The sequence below is a fragment of the Suncus etruscus genome, chromosome 7 (assembly GCF_024139225.1).
Source record: "Suncus etruscus isolate mSunEtr1 chromosome 7, mSunEtr1.pri.cur, whole genome shotgun sequence".
Taxonomy (NCBI): Eukaryota; Metazoa; Chordata; class Mammalia; order Eulipotyphla; family Soricidae; genus Suncus; species Suncus etruscus.
In genome coordinates this window covers 116,646,856-116,668,757 of record NC_064854.1, presented here as the reverse complement: position 1 = coordinate 116,668,757, position 21,902 = coordinate 116,646,856, and the positions used below count along the sequence as shown (strand labels likewise).

At 34.5% G+C, this 21,902-nt stretch overlaps 1 protein-coding gene and 1 non-coding gene across 4 annotated transcripts in view; one reads left to right on the top strand and one right to left on the bottom strand.

The window, feature by feature from the left end:
• Positions 1 to 21,902, bottom strand: part of CFAP20DC (CFAP20 domain containing) — a 286,437-nt gene that overhangs the window by 193,011 nt on the left and 71,524 nt on the right. For all 3 annotated transcript variants that reach the window (XM_049777338.1, XM_049777341.1, XM_049777339.1), the window contains exon 5: positions 8,634 to 8,748. In XM_049777338.1, coding sequence (XP_049633295.1) covers positions 8,634 to 8,748 — 115 coding nt within the window. The remainder of the gene's footprint in view (positions 1 to 8,633; positions 8,749 to 21,902) is intronic.
• On the top strand, positions 17,042 to 17,204 carry LOC126014888 (U1 spliceosomal RNA). The gene has a single exon (XR_007497845.1). It is a non-coding gene; the product is annotated as a U1 spliceosomal RNA (small nuclear RNA).

The window sequence follows — 21,902 nt, the reverse complement described above, 5'->3', positions numbered from 1 at the left end:
ACTTGAACTATCTAGTCCCGCCTCCCAATTAGAGCGGGAAATAAGGGAGGTACCAAGACCAAAGAGGTGTAGGACCTCTAAGTAGTAAGCTAGGCACAGAGGGGACCACTTATTCTAGCAGCCCCGGGGGTGAGGGAGAAGGATATGAAAGGTAGGACAGGAGCGGGGTTGGAGGGAGGACAATTCAGTGATGGGAACTCCCGTTTTCATGTAAATATGTACCTAAAATATTATTGTCAATGATATGTAAGCCACTATGATTAAAATAAATATATTAAAAAAAGAGATCATGATTTGATATCTGGCGGTACAAAAAGAAAAAAGTAGTAAGTATTGCAGTAGAAAATTAACTGAATCTCTAGATTGCTTTAGGTAAGATAGCCATTATAATAATATTTATTCTCCCAAGACATGTGTATGAAATATCTTCCTATATTCTACCATTTCTTTGTTACTTCTATGTCTTTTAATATTGTTTTTACAGTGTTCAGTGCATGATTCTTTTGCTGTTTTGGTAAGTTTATCCCATGGTATAAAATTTAAACTTCTTAATATGGTTTTGAAGGCCCTTAATGGTTTCATCTAGACATTTTTAAAAACAAATTTGCAAATTTGCATATTCCCATTGTATACCTCTGCTAATACTTGACACATGACATGAACTGATAAGATATTGTTTGAGTATATTCATAATTTAGCACATGTCTATTTCTATAACAAGCCCCAATTCGTTGATATTTTCCTTTAGAAGGGTTGATTCTTAAAAGGAACTTGTGGTTTGGAGGTCACTTAAATTCTACCAATAATCATATTGCATTAACTGCTTATGTGATATGGAAGTAGGGTAGTCCTAAAGACAAGCAATTACCCGTTTTATAAAACTTCTCTTCAACACCATCATTAGGCTGATTGGATATAAGAGAAGCTGACATTAAAATATATATATATGTGTGTGTATATATATATATATATATATATATATATATATATATATATATATACAATATACAAGAGGCTGGAGAGGTGGTGCTGGAGGTAATGTGTCTGCCTTGCAAGTGCTATCCAAGGAAGAACTGCGGTTAGATCCCCCAGCATCCCATTTGGTCCCCCCAAGCCAGGGACAATTTCTGAGCACTTAGCCCTCCAAAAAAAAACAAAAATGCAAATATATATACAAGAGTGAGTAGAAAACCTTTGCAAATCTTTAAGTACAATAAATTTTCTTAGGGGATTCTAGAATCAACGCCTTATCTCTAGCGCCACCGCTCCAGCCCCAGATTTTATTATTTGTGAAATCACAGGGGTTTTAGGAGCTTTACCTTTAAGCAAGATAATATCAACTATGTAGTTATTATGTAGTCAAAATTACACCTACATATAGGTTTATTGGAGAGATGTACTGTAGTGTTTAATCTATGCTTATATAAACTAAATTTTATTTTAAAAAACAACAAATGTAAATGCTACAAATTAAATGATAATAATGATAATGTAAATGATACAAATGTAAATGATAATAAAAATTGAAATACAAATAAAAAAGAAATGGTCTGTGGGCTGGAGAAATAGTAATATAAGGTTTTTTGAAAGATTATGTCTGGGTTCAGTCAATGACACCACTTCTCGCTGGTGGTAGCTTGGAAGACCCAGGAGCATTACAGTGATGGTCCCTTGTGGTCAACAGTACCACATTCTTAGACTCTAGCATTGAACTGCAGGATAGTTAAATAAGTATGGCCTGAGTGTACTGAGGTCTCCAAACACTTTGGTAACCACCTCAATAAGGAAGTAAAATAAGTTTTAATTGTATCTTAACTGTATATGATTAAAGAAACCCATTTCTGATAAACCCAATAAGTTAAAAATTTAGTTAAAGCCAAAAACCGTCAAATCATTTGCTCTGCAGAAAATTTCTCTTTGAGAGGAAATTTTAAAAAATGTTAAACTTACAGTTTTTAGGCAAAGCAATAATATATTCCATCACTACTAAGGTTCAAGAATGTACAATTCCTAAAGAGTCATTTTCTCCATTGAAGTTAGGAACACTACATATTTGAGTATAAAGGTTACTAAAATATTTGGCATTGTAATTTATTATACCACTTTGCTACATTTCCAGTGAATGATTCATTCTAATCATATATGACTCAAATTTTCTATTCAAATAAAATTTAATTTGCTATATACATTAAAACATACTTTAGTGCAAGACACTGATGTTCATCTAATATCATTACTAATTAAAAATTTTATTGAAGAAGTAAGATTGACTTTAGTGAGTCTTGACAAAATAGCTACCTTCATTGTTTAATCTAGGCTATTAATTTTTAAATGGTTTTTATCACTGAAAACCTAACTTAATGCATAAATTATTATAATTTAACTGTTCAAACCTTCAAAGTTAAGAATAACATGAAAACTAATTTTTAATTTGACAGGTTGAAAAATCCAGTTAAACTGGAGTAGTACATGGCCTACAAATAAATATTCATATTGGTAGAACTAAAATAATGTAAACTTAGTTTCTGCCTTTGACTAAATTAAGGTTTTGATTTAAAAACAAAAGCAAAGTGGAGATTTGTTTCAAACTATATACTGCAACATATATTGGGTAGGTAAGTAATTTAATGAGAGAAGTAAGAAAGGCCTAAGTGCACTGGTATTTTTTGAGGGGTGGGCCAAGTGGTGTTCATCAGTGGCTCTTAGGTTAATTTGGTAGAGCTGGGCGATTTAAATGCTAACCAAGGTGATACTTGTGATGCCAAAGATTAAAATGAAGTCAATGGCATATAAGACATTCACCTTAAACCCTGTGTTATTTCCAGCCCCTAAATTTGCACTCTTTATGAATAGAGAGAAATTCATAGTAAAGCTTAAAGCTTTTTCTAAATGACTTATAAAATCTAACTAAAATGCCACATATAAAAAAATTAAATAGGACCCTTATCTAACAACCCATTAAAATGTATTAAAAGCCCTGATACAAGATTCATAACAAAAAGAAGAAATATAGGCAGAACCTTATATAAAATTAAATATAGCAACATGCTCAATAATCTAATACTGTGGTCAAATAGAAGCAAAAATAAACAAGTAGACTACATCAAATTATGAAGCTCTGTGCCACAAAAGAAATGATAGCTAAAAAAATAAAAAGACATAACAGACTGGGAGAAAATATTTGCCCACCATTCATGAGCAAAACTTTAATATCCAAGACATATAAAGAACTTGCAAAACTTAGCAATAAATAACATCAAAAGTGGGAAGAAGAGATGAATAGACAAGTCCTAAAGATGACATAAAGATACATGAAAAAATTCTCAATATCACTTATCGTTAAGAGTGAGCTATCACCTCAGACCCATGATAATTGGCACATATAAAACAGAGCCAGAATCAAAAATTAGTGATGGCATGGATAGTATATTGAAAGAACAACCCTCACATACATTTGGTTGGAATGTTGACTGCTTTCAACTTCTTCAGAAAACATGATTACTTTTGGAATATCAATAACAACAACAAGAAAAACAAAAGCCAAAAAAAAAAAAAAAACAACTTAGACTTGAAATTTTGTAAAATCACACAATTCACATATTTGCATCTATCCCAAGGATACAAAAACACTATTTTAAAAAGATATATGTGCCCCTATGCTCATTCGATGCAGCACTATTCATAAAATAAAGATCTAGAAACAACAGAAGTGCCTAAGGACAGATCACAGGTTAGGTCATTTCTGAAGACCTCCAGTTTTGTCTTTGGCCATTTGTTGTTCCTCTTTATATATTTATAAACGTACGAGAGATCATTCTGTATTGTATTGTCCTATCTATCCTTTTTCTAATTTTACTCAGTATTATACCCACAAGTTTCATCCATATAGTGATAAAAAGAATAATTTCACCTTTTTAAATCATTTTTATAGTTAAATATTATTCTATTACATGTTTATGTTTCTTTATCCTGTAATCTGTTCTTATCCCCTCTCTTCTCTTAAATTGATATTTATAACCCTCTAGATGGACCCCTCCCTGATATTTTTGTTTGTTTTTTTTGCATTTTTGAGGTTTTTCTTGTTTGTTTTTTGTTTTATTTTTATTTCCCTTCAAACAGAACCACATAACTTGAATTATCTTGTTCTGCCTCATAAATTGAGGGAAAAATAATGGATGGTACCAAGACCAAAACTTGTATGAATATTGAGTAGAAAAAAAATATAATCAGTCTTAAACACCAAATCCAAAGCCAATGACAACAGAATTGATACCCATTTTAAAACAAACTAGACACAGAGGGAACCACTTATACTAGCAACCAGGGAATGGGGTGGGGGTGCAAAGTAGGGGGATATGGGATGCATGCTGGGAACAGGGGTGGAGGGACAGCAACACTGGTGGTGGAAAAGCCCTGGGTTCAATGCCGCTTTGTACCTAAAATATTACTGTGAAAGGTTTGTAATCCACTTTGGTCACAATAAAAAATATTTAAAAAAAAGAATGAAAGGAGCTAATGTAAGTAGCTCCTTAATTACATTAGGAGCTACTAATGTAATTAAGGACATTTTATTAAATAAATTAATGAAAAATTAATCAAAGTAATCACTTATTTTAGTATAAACTTTTGTGAATTGCATTAGATTTAAAAATTTAGTAAAAACAGAAACATGCTCAGATTCTCTCTTTTATTCTAAGTCTACTTCACTGACGCCTTTTAGCTATATCAAAACTGCTCAGCAAAGTACTCATGACCTCTTGGTAACCATATACTTAAATACTTTTGTATTTTGACAATATTACCCATTAAAATACTATTGTTTTCTTTCATGTTTATTCAGTCATGTTATTAATGAATCACTATATTGTTTCTTTATTGGCTTCATTTTTATTTATCCAATCCTTATATTGAATATGTCCTTGAATTTTCATCATGACTCTTTTGTTGTTTCCACTGTTGCATTGTTTCTGCAGGCAGTGTCATTCATTATCAACACTACCTTCCACTTCTATGTTGAACAATCCTGAGTATCCAGACCAAACTTCTTTCTAGGACTCTAATTTGCTTATGTACCTTCACTATTCTCAATTTGAATGTCTTAGAGACCTTGCAACCAACATTTGTAAGGTACTTTCCTAAGTCCCTTCCTCTTTTAGATTCTTTTTATATAATTGATCATATCAAAAATCATCCAAATAAGTAATCCCAAAAATCACTTATGCCACTTCCTTTATTTTTAAATTTTAATTAACATTTAATGAAAAATCTATCATTACTTTTCAACTGTGTTCCTTTACCTCCACTCTAATTTCTTTTCCATCTCTAGGACCTCATCTCTCTTTAGGTCATTCATTTACCACCCTTCTCACTACACAATCAGTCAATTATCTAATCCATTTATTGACTCCTTTATCTACCCACTTACATACTTATTAAGTGCCTACAAGGATCCAAAATTGCCATAATCACTATGGATACAAATGACAAATAAGACAAATCTCATACACTTGCTATGGAAATCCACTCTTACTATCTGAGTGGGCAATGACCCTTGAATTAGAAAAATAAAGATGAGTTAAAAGAGCATATAATTTGCTTAGATAAGAAACTGTTCTACAACCTTTGAAACTCCTTAATTTTGTGATGTGTAAAAAGACAAGTCTCACTGGTAGTGACTCCTGGAAATTGGAAGTTACAATAACTGATTTAAAGTTTCCTCACTATCCCTTTAGCAGAGGTCACTATGGCTGCCTCTCCCTGTGTCTAAGAGAATTTGAATTCCCTCCCTCAGATAAGGACAACAAATGATGGTAACATCCCATTGTCATTGATTAACATACTAGACCATAGTTATAGGGGTTCAGTCCAGAATGGGGCCTGAAGCAGAGTCACCTTCAGGATTAAAAACAAGAAACGTAATAGAGAAAAGCATGGGGTCTGGGGATCCCAGGTTTGTGGACTAAGAGCTCTGATTATACTCCATATAGAACATTTATTGTTCAGGAATAATCAACATAAGAAGGGCAGATAACAGACAAATTCCTATCAAAAGGGAACCAAGCCTAATGGGAGTTTTTTACATTTTGAAAGGGAATGGGTGAGGAAGAGAAAGCTAAGGTAAAGCCTGAAGATTGTCTACCTCTGGGAGAAGTAATAGATAAAAGAGTAACTATAGGACTCCTGCTCCAGGGCATTTCCTGAAGGGCACCGGCATTATAGTACTTTATATTAAGAACCCTCAGATCTTCAGTGACCATACAGTAGGTGCAGCAGAGTCTCCTTACCCCCGACCCAGTACATCAATCTGGGACCTTATGTACCCCAGGAAAAACTGTCATCCTGTGGCAGTTATAAGGGTTGAGTTTCTGGTAACTAACTGACTGACATCTTCACCCTTCAAGGGATAGTAACTGCTTATGGCCGACCAGGGGCCATAGAGTCTCTGTTTCCTTATATCTCCTCCATTTTCCATAGGAAAAAAATGGGGGAAGTAGGAATAAATAACATTATCCAAGTATACACTGCCAATCAAGTTTCAGGTGGGTCAGATCCTAAGGTGTTCAGCTGATGATGTAATCTATCTGCATAGGGCATTCAGGAAGTCATTGGTCCTCTTCAGGTCAAAAGAGCCAAGTCCTCTAGCCAGAATCCCAAAGATGCTGATACAAGCAGTAGTTCCTTTACTTCTAATAGAGGGATTTGGCGCTCCATTGCCAAGGGACCAGAAAGTAAAAATAGCAACATGTTGTAAGAGACATGGAATAGAAAAAAAATCTATTTAATATCTTTTAAAACTGCAATTCCAGGGTGGCAGACGCGTACTCCGAGCTGGAGGGGAAAGACCTCATCCTCCATCCCTCCATCAGTCAACCTCTTCAGGGGCTGACTTGCAACAGATGGATTCAGACAACAGGACACTGGACCTGGGGCACTCCTGCAGTGCGTTGGCCATGAATGAACGCGTTGGCGACATTCTTCAAGCCAGCTCGACCACACAGACTCCATCAAGATACTCAAGTTCTTGGGGTTCTTCAGACAAGACTTTTTCAGAATGGCTTGAGCCCAGGTGAATTGTCTGTTCTTTTCTTCCAGCTGGGAAAGCAGAAGCCACAGTGGCATGGACAGAGGACATTTTTTAAATGCCTTCTTACAAGCTTCTTGAAGGCTGCACCGCAGTGGCCCCAATTAAAATTTTTAAGTCCTCTGAATTATGGACTAGCGATATGGCTGTAGGAGGAATCGTGAACTTGGTGTAGATGTTCATGTAGGCTTCCCACCCATAAATTCAGGGGCAAGGAAGCCACATACTACTGAAATGTAGCTCTATTTCTTTCAGGGCCAATGCTTTTCATCTGTCTAGCACTCTGTCAGACAGAAAAAAAAAAAAAGACAAAATGCCTACTCCTTGCAAGTATTAAGGTATTTCCTGCAGTTCCCAATTATGGGGCCAGTATTGGGAAGAGACGATGGAAACATAAGCACCTATGTCAATCACTGCTTTAAATTATTTTCCATGTATATCTAGAGTTATAGTGAATGCATGCTTTTTATAAGATTATAGTAGTCCCATTTGTTTGTCTTTGCTTCCACCACTTGGCCAGTAGTGCCTGACTTTTGAAGATACCTTTAGCTTCAATATCATTAGCATTCTACCTGCATTTCCTCTATGCGTCTTATGGATTCAGGTCTAATATCAAGGTCTTCAACCCATTTTTATTTGACTTTTGTAAACAGCATTAAAAAGAGTTCTGAATTCACTTTTTTTGCATGTAGTTTTCCCAGAATCACTTGTTGAAGAGGGTTTTCTTGTTCTATTTTGTATTTCTTGCCCCTTTATCAAATATTAATTGATTATCTACCCGAGGGTCAATCTGAGAATATTCAAGTGCTCTGAGGGTTTTTTTTTATCCCAATACCATGCTGCTTTAATGACTATTGCTTTGTAGTAACCTTGAAGTTGGGAAAAGTGATACCTCCCATCTTGTTTTCCCTCAAGGAAATTAGCTAACTGTGGACATTTATTATTCAATCTGAATTTCAGGAAACTATAATTTATTTCTTTGAAAAAACTGTCATGGATATCTTTATAGAGATTGTATTAAGTCTTATAATGCTTTGGTAAGTATTGCCATTTTAATAATGTTAATCATCACATTCCTAAGCAAGTTATATGTTTTCATTTTCTTGTACAGATATTTTTAATACTGTGTTTCAAATCTGGCAACAATGGTAATTCATTCTCCTTTATCTATGTATTTTCTATATTCCAGCTTCCAAGCTCTCACTTATATTGTTATTCCTGTTTGGGATGTTTTGACTTTCCACCAGGCTATTTGAAATCTCTTTCATAAAACTTTCCACATCACAGTTAGATGGATTTCATTCCTGTTCACAGTATCAATAACTCTTTCACTCTCCCCTGTGATTTCTATCTTCCTATCCCAGTTTTAGTGATTTTTCTAGATGTTCAAACAACTATTTTCTTCCACACTGTATATTCGAAAGAACATATATTTAATTCACATTTTCTGTAGCCATGTTATTTTATAAAAGCTCGACAAATAGAATAGGTTTGTTATTACTATTTGCTGAAGTGAATTTAGTATTTTAAGCATCTTTCATCTGACACTTACAATTTTGCGCTTAATCATGAAGAGTGGGATTTTTGCATGAAGAGGTGTTGAGGACAGTTCCTTATGGACTGTTGATAAATATAATCTTCTCTTTATGTTCCCTAAATCAGTAATTCTGGAAAAAAAAAAAGCAAAGGAGATATTTCCATCAATAAGCCAGCTTTCTTTGGATGATCAAAATGATACTTTTTATCATATAGCCTTTACCACTAGGGAGATTGAACACAGAAATTAAGAATGGCCTTTTCCTTTCATGAAATAATAAAATTCCTTCCTTTCTTGTAAGTGTTCAAAAGTCTGAATGTATAAATTCACTTAATATGCTAATTATTTCAGTATCAGTACTCTATACTAGATTTCCAGTCTCTAGACTATGAAGAAATTCAATTTATATGAACTGAGGAACCGATCATCTTTAATAACCATACTTGTTCCAACCCCTTAAGCTCGTGTTATCTTGGAACATACTGTCACCTACTAAATAGGAAAACATTATGAGATTCTTTCCCTAAAAATGCACCTGTCATTTTATATAGGCTCTTAGTCTGCTTAGAGACAGATCTGAAACACTGACTGTCGGTTTCACTTCCTAAGCACATAGCTCCAAACCAGAATTATAAAACAAAAGTTTATTGTTCACTTTTCAGGTCAACATGCAGTGATACCAAGGACACTGAATTTGAGCATCTTTAATAGATTTAGATCACAGCCATGATTGGAAAGATTAGGTATTGTTTCAAATTGATAGCTCATTTTTATGCTCTACTTTCTTTTGGTTTCAGAGATAACACAGCAGGTTTAAAACCTCAGGGCTGTCCGAGTTTGCTATATTGTAGAATTCATGCTTTTTTATGATAGTTTTATTTTTGGATAGTAACAATTTTCCCTATTTTTATAAACTTTGTCTAGATATACTAATAAACAATTATCTACAATTAACAACCCCTAAGGAGATACTAAGTCATCAAAAAATGCTACCCATATTTATGGTATTATTAGCTTTTTCTTGCCCTTTTTTCTACTTGTCTAACCCTTTCTTTCCTATCTCTAAAATATTCTAATAGGAATATTGAGCAGTGTTAAGATATATACAGTAAAAATCAGAAAATGTCTCAGATCTAAATATTCTATTTTAACTACATTAAAAATATTAATTCATTTAATGGGAATATATTATATCAACCCAGTCAAGGTTTTCAAAATGCAAAGCTGTTGTTAATTGTACTGTAAAAAATGTAGTTATGTTCCAAGGTAATGTTTAAAAGTGAGATGAACCCAGGTGGAAATACATGTCATTCACTGAAGTGCAGAAGGAAACAATCCAAAATTTCACCCCATCTTTAAAGATGCCATTTTTGTGCATGTATATAATATATAATACTCAGTACACTAACATATTTATACATATTTGAAATAAATTACCAATATAGCTGATGTTCTCTAATATTGCGCTTATATAAAGAACCAAATGTGTTAGAAGAAATGTCCTATGAGATCCTACTAGGTCACTTATATAAAATGTTTTGGTTAGTAAATAGAAAGATTTGGACCAGAGCGATAACACAATGGCAGGGTGTTTGCCTTGCATGCAGCTGACCCAGGATGGACCCAGGTTCAGTTCCCGGCATCCTATATGTGTCCCTGAGCTTGCCAAGAGCCATTTCTAAGCACAGAGCCAGGAGTAACCCTGAGCACCACTGAGTATGGACCTAAAAGCAAAAAAAAAAGAAAAAAGAAAAAGAAAGAAACCTTGGTTATATTAACTAAAACTCATGAAGACAGTTTAATAAAGATAAAGACTTGCTTAGCAGAGACAGAAATGAGATCATGTCATTTGACTTGGTAAAAATCAAACAAAAACATTTCAGTGTACAACCACTTTAGCAACATATGGACTAATAAGATCTTTCAGTAATTCATGATGTCATAGCAACAAATTCTCATTAAACTTGATAATATCAAGGTGTCTAATACTAAAATAGCAAAAGAGAAGGGGGGCAAGGTTATTATTTTTCATCAACTCAAATGTTAAAAGAGGTACAAAAATCCCAATAAGAGCAAAATCGTCCTAAAAATAAAGAAGTTAAGATGAATAAGTGATATCAAAGATTAAATTAAGAAAATGAGATCAAATTAGAAAATATCAAGATTTAACGTACATGTTTTGTTTGTGTGCACACCCAATAGTACTCAGGAATGACTTCCGATGGGTTTTGAGAAAACCATCTGGGATGCCAGACTGAATCCTAGTCGAATGCGTACAAGGTAAATACTCTTGCAACCGTACTATTCTCTGGCCTCAAATGTTCTAGACTAAACAATAAACATGTCAGAGATAGGAAATAGTAAGTAAATAAAGACATTAGTTGGAAAAGGTAGGTAAAAGTCCAATTGTAAAGGTTATGTTAAGGTAAACAGTTTATAAATTTATTGCTTATATAAGAAACTCTTAGGTACTACAACATTCTATATACTGCATAATAAATTGATATCACAGTCAATTATATATATCAGGGGTCTCAAACTCAATTTACGTGGGGGCCGCAGGAGGCAAAGCCGGGGTGAGGCAGGGCCGCATAAGAGATTTCGCTTACCGAATATTCGCAATAAAAAATCGCATTAGTAAGAAAAAAATCGCATTAAACATTTGCATACCCCGAACGGAACTGCTTGGGATATGCGAATGTTGAATGCGATTTTTTTCTTACTAATGCGATTTTTATTGCGATTACTCGATAAGCGAATAATCGCGAATACTGCGATATTTGAAGGTCGGCCGCGGGCCACAAAATGTTGTACGGAGGGCCGCAAACTGCCTGCGGGCCACGAGTTTGAGACCCCTGATTTATATCTTTGAGGTATGCCTTTATGTATCCCTAAATTGTTCTCTCTAAAGTTGGGAAGACCCGTGTTGTATCTCAATGTTTGCTCCTGCTGCTGCTGACAACGGATGTGGTATTATTTCACAGATTTAATCAGCAAATGGAATCTCATGGTTAAGAATATCCAATTGCAACTATAATGAGAAGCATACCTGGTATCTACTTTTGCAAACACCTAGCAATCTGTCTTGTCAGGTTTAAAGCAACATAGGAAGTCTTCTGTAGTTGAATCTTCCTTTGACAAGGCCTAGTTCCAAACAAATATTAAGTTATGGATAAATGTGGATGAATGTGGACACAGTAGACTATGGTAAACTTTTTGGTCTGTTTTTCGTGGTCTGAAATCCTTTTCAGACTCAAAGCACTTGTTTCTTCTGCAGTATGAGAATGTGATTGGAAGAGACCTGGATTTGTTTAACCTGGGATAGGCAGGTTCCACTTCAGTGGAACTTTCCTTTAAAATATCTTCTGGTTCCAAAGGATTCAAAACTATTGATTTTCTATTGACTTGCAAGGGTCCTCTGTTGGAACATATGCTGTAAATGCCAGTCTTTTTTCTTTTATTAATTTATTTTTTGGTTTTTGGGCCATACCCGGTGACACTCAGGGGTTACTCTGGGTTAACCCCTACGCATCACCGGGTGTGGCACCCAAACAAACAAACAAACAAATATACCTATAAACTTGTATATATGTGGGCTATAAGCTATATGATAATTCCAGGCTATGCTTGTGTGGGGATGAAACAAGTTCCTATAACATCAAATATGCCCCATAGTGGCATATAGTATTAGACATTATACAGATAAGTTGTGTACCAATCCATTCAGAGAATATGGAATGTAACATGCAATACAGAGAATTTTGTCAAAAATGATAACCAGTTAGCTTGCAGCTAAGGATAAATAGGCATATTTTATCCTTTTGCACCTTTATGCCTTTGCTAGTACATTTCCCTTTGAAAGTTCCTTCTCTCATTATGCCAACTAAAATCATATTCATCCATCACAGTTTAGGTTGAAATGCCACTTCCTCCTTGCAAATATCTCACAACTTTAAATTGAAAATAATGTGGTATGAAAGGAACTCTCATTCATTGCTGGTGGGAATGCCCCTTGGTCCAACATCTATGGAGAAAAGTCTGGAGAGTGCTCAAAGAACTCAGAATTGAGCTGCCATTTGACCCAGCAATTGCTCTCCTAGGCATATATCCCCAAGATGGAAGGACATTCATTCCAAAATACATATGCACCCCACTATTTATTGCAGCACTCAGTATAATAGCCAAATCTTGGAACCAACCTCGATGTCCAACAACAGATGAATGGATCATTAAGATGTGGTACATATATACAATGGAATATTACATGGCAGTTAGAAATGATACAATCACAGACTTTGCAGCAACGTGGATGGACCTAGATCATGTTATGTTAAACGAAGTAAGTCAGAAGACAAAAGAAAAACACAGAATGGTAGCACTATTCTGAAACACCTAGAATACATAAAAAACAAAAAAAGGACATTGAAGAAGCATAACTGCTAGAACCACAAAGAAAGACTCCATAAACTCCATTCCCTGATCTGTACAGCCACCAAGATCTCTAGAAACAGGTCTGATTTTACCATCCAAGATAAAGTAGAAGTCTTCCACATACCACGAAAGCAGCAAGAGGAGAATAAATGATCTATTTTTTTGACGTCTTTATTTTGGTGTGGAGATTACGGTTGATGTGTCCAATATTATTTTATTTTATTTTGTTTTGTCTTTCTCTTTCTTATTTGCACTTGAGTATGATTTGATTTCAGAACCGAGATTATTGTGTGGTGCCTGTCTTTATTGTTGTGGTGCTTATCGGTTATTTAATTCGATATTTTTTTTTGTGTGTGTGTGTGTATTGTTGTGGTATTTTAATTACTTTTTTCACATCCTCTCTCAAACTGAGGTTGGAAGCCTCTAGACAGGACTCTGCCTATTTTCAGTATATTTGATTTTTGATTGAGAAGAGGACATATTAGGTGATGGGTATTCCCCTGATTTAATGTGAATATGTACCCAAAATACTACAGTGAAAGATATGTAAGCCATTATGGAAAAAAAAATTGTGTTTTTAATCAGAAACTTTCTTTGACTTACATGTATTATTATTATATTAATTATATTATATGTTATGTTATGTCACTATATTATGTTATATTAGTTTACCTTATTAGGTTAATCAATTTTGTCCTTTAAATGAATTCTTACTTAAAAAAAAAAAAAACAACTTTAGTTTGCCCTGAAGAAAAAAAAAATAAATAAAAGATAAAATAAGGCCTCCCAAAAAAAAAAAAAAAAAGAAAATAATTACTTTTTTTCATATCACAGAATATATTTCAATGTATTGCTGAATTTTGTTCTTTTCCCTTTGGAGCTCTAGGTCAGTAACTATAGTTCACATCATAGACCATAATCTGAAACATATGCAAATTTTGCCTTTATTTTCATGGGTGAATAACATGTAGTCCCTAATATTTTAGCATTTGCTAGTAATGTTCTAATTGAATTTAAAAGGATTACCAGAATTTGGTATTCCACAGCTCATTTTAGTGTTTTGATCAATCTCTCATTCTGAATCCTACAAAAACAGCTGACTATCTTTAAAGTTCAGCAATTTACCAAGTAACTAACATATACTTACCAATTCTATTGTCTAGAATTTATACAATTTGGGGGAAGAAAATTTGTTATATATTTATCATTAATTTTGCTTTGCTGAGTTGGCTGTAGTTCTTAAGAAATACTTTTCCTGTCTTTAATGATAAATGCTCATTTTAGGCTTTTTATTACCGACACATATGATACCTAGAATAGTTAAGAACAATAATTTTGAACTCAGATAATATGAGTTTAAATTTTGTTTTCACCATTTCTTATCTCTGTGGTTCTGAGCCCTTCAGTTTCTGCATTAGTAAAATATGGAACAATAAAGCATCCAGAGGATTTTACAAAAGAAATGTTTAGAATTTTTATAAAGATGCACAAAAAGATCCACCAAAGATCCAACCATAATCAACTTTGGTGATATTGTGGACTACATTGGAGCCCCATGTTTTATTCTGGGTCTTTACTTTTCCAATAATTATGATTTGAAAATAGGTATGATTTTAGGCTATGATGTCTTTCATCCTATTGCTGTGACTCTTTGTTTCATTTTTGTTTTTCTATTTTTTAAATCATGGGTAGCAACATACATTGGTTATTGTTTATAATCTGTCTCTTTTACTAACTTGTAAGCTCCTGGTCTAGAGCTGAGACCATACTGCATCCTGCTTCTAGTACTCACAGAACTTTGTGCAAAAAGGATAAAAGTGCAAAAGAACTGCTTTGAAGTTTTGAAATTATTTAGGTAATATTTACAGAACTGCTTTGGTAAAAGCTCTATGTAAATAGACAAGCTTCTTATTTATTCATTTATTTATTGAGCACTTAGTATCAAGTCTGAAAGAAGATATTATGGATATCACAGTGAAAAATACAAAGTTTCTGCCTTTACAAACTGTGGGAAGCTGATAAAACATGTTGGAACAGATCACAGAATCTTTTACAACATAAACAAAAATCAACTTTACTATCTCATGCAACTCACATAAGCTCCTCACTAGAAGTCATCTAATTAATTAAGACACCTGAATTGTTAAATATCAGTGGTTGAAATTAGCCCATGGTGGGCAGAGTAGAAAGAGTAAAATTGGAGCTCCAAACACAAGCTTGGAAAAGCAAGCCAGGCCAGAGCCAGAATGACATGAACTACAAAAGAGGCAAGGGGAGGGACAGAACCTTGAAGGTACACAAATCTTAATTCCAGCTAACTCTTTCACTAAGCAAAGAAAGATCAACATAGGCCACGCAAAACTGGGTGCTGCAACCAGACTGAACCCTAGCATTTCCAGCAGGCAGTGAGGCATGATATATCCCCTCCCTTGCTCCTTTGTGATCCAAGGAGATGTGTCTGGTGATGAGATACTAATGCTGACAGAATATCAGGCATCAAGTTCTGTCCTGCAGCTAAGACCTTCCAAAGAGAGCTCTCCCCTCCATACACAGTTTAGTCCAAGCAAATTTTAGTCCGAGAGAATTTTAGTCCAAGCAAAGAGCCAGAACTTGAGGGGCGTGCTCATCTTAAGGCTCTAGCAAACTCTTTCAAAGAAAAGCAAAGGATCTATGCAACCTCCAAAAGTCTGAGTGCTGTGACCAAACAAACAGTGATTTTAGCAGACATATCATGGCAGGTGATGGCCCCATCTTCCGTGCCATCAAAACTAAACCAGTGCCATGACTTTGGGAATCCTCTCCTATGAGAGGCAGTTTCACATAGCTTCCTGTAACTGAGTGTTATGACTATAAATGTAGTACTAATTAGCTACAAGAAAAGACTAAATCATGTAGCTTACTACTCCACCTGGATGAAGATAAAGGGTACCATGTTAAGTTAGTAAATCAGAAGGAAAAATACAATCACCAGAAAATCTTTCACATATCTGAAACATAAACAAACAAAACAAGGGATGAAACAGTCTCCAAGAGAAACAGGTTCTAAGATAATGCCAAGAGGACAGGGATCTGTGATCACAAAAGGAAGCTGTTGTGAATTACACACAACCCTAGCAGCAGAATACTCAGCAGAACAAATTAAAAAATTACTAAAAATGTGTCAAATATTTTAACCTGCAAAATTATTATTCAAATATGATACTGAAATAAGACTTTGAGATGATGAAAGTTAATGGAGCTTATCATCCCTAGACCTTTACTACTAGATATACTTTTATAGATTAATAAAACAAGACAAAATCTTCAGCAGGAAAAGAGTAGCAGAGAACAAGCAAGAATAAAATATTAAAACATCTAAAGGGAGGTAGAATAAGGTGGGAAGTATTAGGTCTAGGGACGACGAGTTAATACCAGCATAAAAAAGATTATCTTATAATCATAAATATTTTTTATGAAAACTTTATTGTCTGTCACAATCAATAAAAAGCCAAGAGCAGACATTTAGAAGAAAATATAAGGAAACAAATATTCTCCAGAAAAAACAAAATAGTCTAAATTAAAAATAAAAGAAACTAATAGATAAACACAAGAAATATAAGACAAATCAGAAGGCAATAGATAGAATGACCATATTAATTTCCATATATCAATTATTGACAGTATAAACTCACCAAGAATAAAGCAACAGAGTGGCAATATGGTTAAGGAGGCAAGATTTATTGATATTATTTATATAAAACAAACTCAAAACTATAAATATACATTTATAGATTCAATGAAAGGTTGGTAGAAGGACATTTCAAGCCATTAATGCAGAGAAAATTGATGCTACTATTGCAGTCATAATAAACAAAACATGTGGCTAAACAAAGGTAAATGACAAAAAATTAACACCATGTAATGTCAAGGAGACAATTTATCAAGAAGATATGTATCATTTATAAATATGCACTTAACAAAGGTACACCTAAATAAATAAAATTCTTATTAACAAGCCCCCCAGCAGGAGAGATACCATGAACACGAAGGTGGTTTCTCCAGGGCAAGGCTCACCCATCGCACTCCGGATGTGCTGACCCCTGAGATTTTCCCAAATGTGGGAAACTCGACTGCATAATTTGTGGTAGTGGGGGACTGTATTCACGCTCTCCCCTGAAAAAAAAGCCCCCCAAAAGACAGCAGCATGATAAAAATAGGAGCTCTCAAATAGCAATATGTCAATAGATATACTACCCTTATAAAAAGCTAACAAGAAAATAAATGACCTTAAATATAATAATCAGAGCAGATATAATCACACTTAATAGACACAGTTCAAAATATCCATCTCAAAAGGAATATAAACTCCTCTCAAGAAACAATGGAAGACTATCTGCAATGGATCATATGTTCTAATGCAAAAAATTCTCAATAAATATATGAAAATCAAAATCATATCAAGCATCTTTTTTGATCACAGTCATTTAGAACTAGAGACCAACTACAGAAAGATAGAGTGGAGGGGGCTGGAGACCTAGCATGGAGTTAGGGTGTTTGTCTTGCATGAAGAAGGATGGTGGTTCGAATCCCGGCATCCCATATGGTTCCCCCCGAGCCTGCCAGGAGCGAGTGCAGAGCCAGGAGCACTGACAGGGGTGACAAAAACAAAAAACAAAACTGAAAAAAGAAAGATGAGTGGAAAAATTCAAACTGGTTCAGATTAAACAATATCCTCTGGTCAATTAATAAATCAAATAATAAAAAATTATCTTAGACCAACTAAATAAAGATGTTTGCAGATCCTGCATGATACACCCACCTTTCTCCTATTAGAGAAGTTTGTATCAATACAGACTTACATAAACAAATAAAAAAGTCAAATAGTAATGTAACATATCTAAAGGTCTAGAAAAAAAGTACACTAAATCCAGTAAAAAAAATCAAATTACAAAATCAGACCAAAAAATAAAATGAAATAGGCATCGCAAAAATTATAAAAGATCAATAAAGAACTAGCTATATGCACAAATTAGACAATACAGAATAGAAAAGCATTTGAAATAATAATTGAAACCAGCAATAAATAATTTGCATATACCAATCACAAGTACAGAAATATAAAAACATACCCCAAAACCTAACAAGTCATAGCATAGCAGTAGGGCATTTGCCTTGCATGCAGCCAACCAAGGACGGGCCTACGTTTGATTTCCAGCATCCCATATGGTCCCCAGAGCCTGCCAGGAGCGATTTCTGAGTGCAGAGCCAGGAGTAACCTCTGAGCCTTGCTGCTGGGTGTGACCCCCCAAAAAAACCAACTTCAGCTTTAGGCCAGAGAGAGATAATACAGGGTTTACAGCTCTTGGTTTGCACCTATCTGAATCTGGTTCAATCCTGGTTACCATATATGGTTCCCTGAGCCCCATCAGGTGTAATCCCTAAAAACAGAATCAGGATTGAGCCTCAGTACCACTAAGTGCAGTACAAATACTAACATCTCTAAAAAAAAAATTCTCCCTAAGAACAAAAGTCTAGGAGGCCCAGAGTAATAGTAAAGTAGGGAAGACATTTGCCTTGTGCCTGGTCAAACCAGGTTTGATCCCTGGCATCCCTTATGGTTCCTGAGCATTGCTAAGAGCAATTTTGAATTCAGCAGTAATCCTGAGCACTGCCAGGTGCGACCCAAAAAAAAAAAAAAAAAGAGCAAACCAAAATCTAAGATTAGATAGCTTCACCAATGAATTTCATTGAAATCAACAGAAAATTTATGATAAAGGAACATATAAAAGAACAAGGAAAACTACTTCAACACACTATATTTTGAATAGTAGTCAAATATAAAGAAAAGGAAACTAGCAAAATATTTAACACACACAAAAACTAACTCACAATGTATTACAGACTTAGATATAAGACTTGATTTCATAATAAATGTAGGAGAAAAACATTTCAGCCTCCCAGATTCAACCTCAGGAAAGTATTGAGAGGATCAATCCCAATGGCTAGGGATATAATAGCAAAATTAAAAGTCACAATATCAAATTATAACTTTTACAAGGCAAAAGAAAATGAGTATATAAACAAAAGGTGATTTATAAGTTATAAAATATAAATACAACTAATAATGGTGGACATCCAAAATACATAATCAGAACTCATCTTGGCAATAAAATGTAGTAACTTAAAACTTTAAAATGACCTTCAGATCTGAATATAACCAGATGGCTATAGGCACATCAAAACATTGTCAGTATGACTTATTAGGGAAGTGTAAATCAGATGACTCCAGATTGATCCCTGGCACTATATATAGTCCTGAGTACTATGTTGAGAGAGCCCTGAGCAGAGAACCAGAAGTAAGTTCTTAGCACTTTGAGGAATGCTGGGCCCCCCTACATAAAAGAGCCGTTCTCATACAGTTGTAAATAAACAGTGTTAAGGTTATGGTGACAGAAAAACACATATCTCTATGGAAAATAACATGGGAATATCTTTAAAATTAATATAATTTAATTTATAATTTTAATATTAATATAATATAAAATTAAATAATGAAGATAACATGATCCAACAATACCATTTCCTGAGGCATTTATCCAAATACAATGAAAAACACAAATTCAAAATATTGCACCCATATGTTCACAGAAACATGTTCACAATACTCAAAAATGGAATCAACATGCTTATCAACAGACAACTAAATGGTATATATAAATCTATTTTAAAAGGTGAAATGTGGGACCAGAGTGTGGCGCAAGAGGTAAGGTGTCTGCCTCGCATGCTAACCTAGGACAGACCGTGATTTGATCCCCTCCCCTACACCTCGGCATCCCATATGGTTCCCCCAAGCCAGGAGCGATTTCTGAGTGCAGAGCCAGGAATAATCCCTGAGCATCAACAGGTGTGGCCGTTAAAAAAAAAAAAAGGTGAAATGTTCAGGGACAGAGAGATAGCACAGCGGGTATGGCATTTGCCTTGCACATGGCCAACCCGGGTTAAATTATGGCATCCCATTTGGTCCCCAGAGCCTACCAGAAGTGATTTCTGAGCAGAGTCAGGATAACTCAAGTGCTGACAGGCAAGCAAACAAAAGACAAAAACCGTTCTTTGATCGTATGGATGCAACAAGATAAATATGCTAAACAAAATAGGAAGCTAAACAAAATAGGAAGCTGGAAGAGAGTAACTGAATAGTTTTATTTACATGTGGAATACAAATAAGGAATATAAAATTTAAAAAAATGAAACAAAAATAACAGTATGATAAAATATGATGGCTAACAGTGGTAAAAGGAGAAAAGATTAGAAGTTGGGATTATTTTGATAGCATGATGACATTAGCAAATTGATGATGGAGGAATTTTAGGCACAGAGTAGTATAAACCTGTACTCCCAATTTTAATTTGTTAACAATTTTCTTAAGAAGGAGAGATGTTCATGTATCAGTCCTCCATAGGGTGAAGATGGGGAGAAAGCACACAGAGAAGAAAAAAGGGGTGGAAAGTTAGCTAGAGACTGAAGTTCTTTTGAATAAGTAACAAAGGGAGATTCCAGACAAAGTACCATTTGAACAATGCATTGAATGGAAAGATGAGAGACATAAACAAAAAGTCATTTTATATTCCAGATAAAATACTCTTGAAGACTATGTGGAAAAGTTATTTGTTCTCTATAGTGGATTGTTTAAAGTATGCAGGAAACAGCAATTATAAGGTTCAGTAAGAGCCATAGAAATGGGCCCGGAGAGATAGCACAGCAGCGTTTGCCTTGCAAGCAGCCGATCCAGGACCAAAGGTGGTTGGTTCAAATCCCGGCGTCCCATATGGTCCCCCGTGCCTGCCAGGAGGTATTTCTGAACAGACAGCCAGGAGTAACTCCTGAGCAACGCCGGGTGTGGCCCAAAAACCAAAAGTTAAAAAAAAAAAAAAAAACAACGTAGAAATGTTGCATAGAATGACTTTGCCTTGGGGGACAGGTTTTGGTTTCATAATTTTAGCTCTTACTTAAATCTCATCCTTATGGTTTTGATCTCTGGAAGAATTTCTAAATAGTGCCTAATTTAAGAGGGAGGTATGGGGATTAAAGTACCTATATAATGAGAACTTATTCTTCTATCTTTTCAGAACTAAATATGCAAACCTTTCTATCTCATAATCAAGAATAGTTAGGTTTGGAGGGAAAACAAAATCATGCGCTAAGCTTAAATGGTTCTAAAAAGCAGGCTAAATTGCTACTTAAAAAAATTTAAAATTAGTCATTCATGAGAGAAGAATATAAACGCATATGCGTGACTACTTAAAAGCTTCATTAAACTTATGTGCTTTTTTGGGGGGACAATTTAGTTGTAAAAAAGACTGCTTGTAAAACAGCTCTTCATTTATATTATAGGTGATTTTTACCTTCTAAAAATCTCATGTGTCTTAATAAAGCAGAAATATAAGCAATATTAGCATTGCTCCTCGTGTACTTTAATATCTATGTGTATGTTTTAAAACCGAGTATAAATTAATGCATTTTTGTATCTGTAAATGAGCGCTCAAAGTTAAGGGTCAGCAAAGTGATGAGAAAAGTAATGAGAACATGTTGAGAAAAAATGGGCTAGTCAACAAGAAAATCAACCTCATTTATTATAATATTCTAGTGATCAGCAGGTGTATCACTATCCCAGCTATAGTCATTAACGACATTCATTCCAAATTTAACATCTACATTTGCAAGCCACTAAAAAGTAAAATTACTTTCCAGTTCAATTTTATATCTTCATCTTTGATGGAACATTTTTTCATAATGCAACTTTAGTGAATATTTTAGCAAACAGTAATTATTTTTCCAAAAGTATAGATAAACTCATCTATTCAGATTACCTATTTA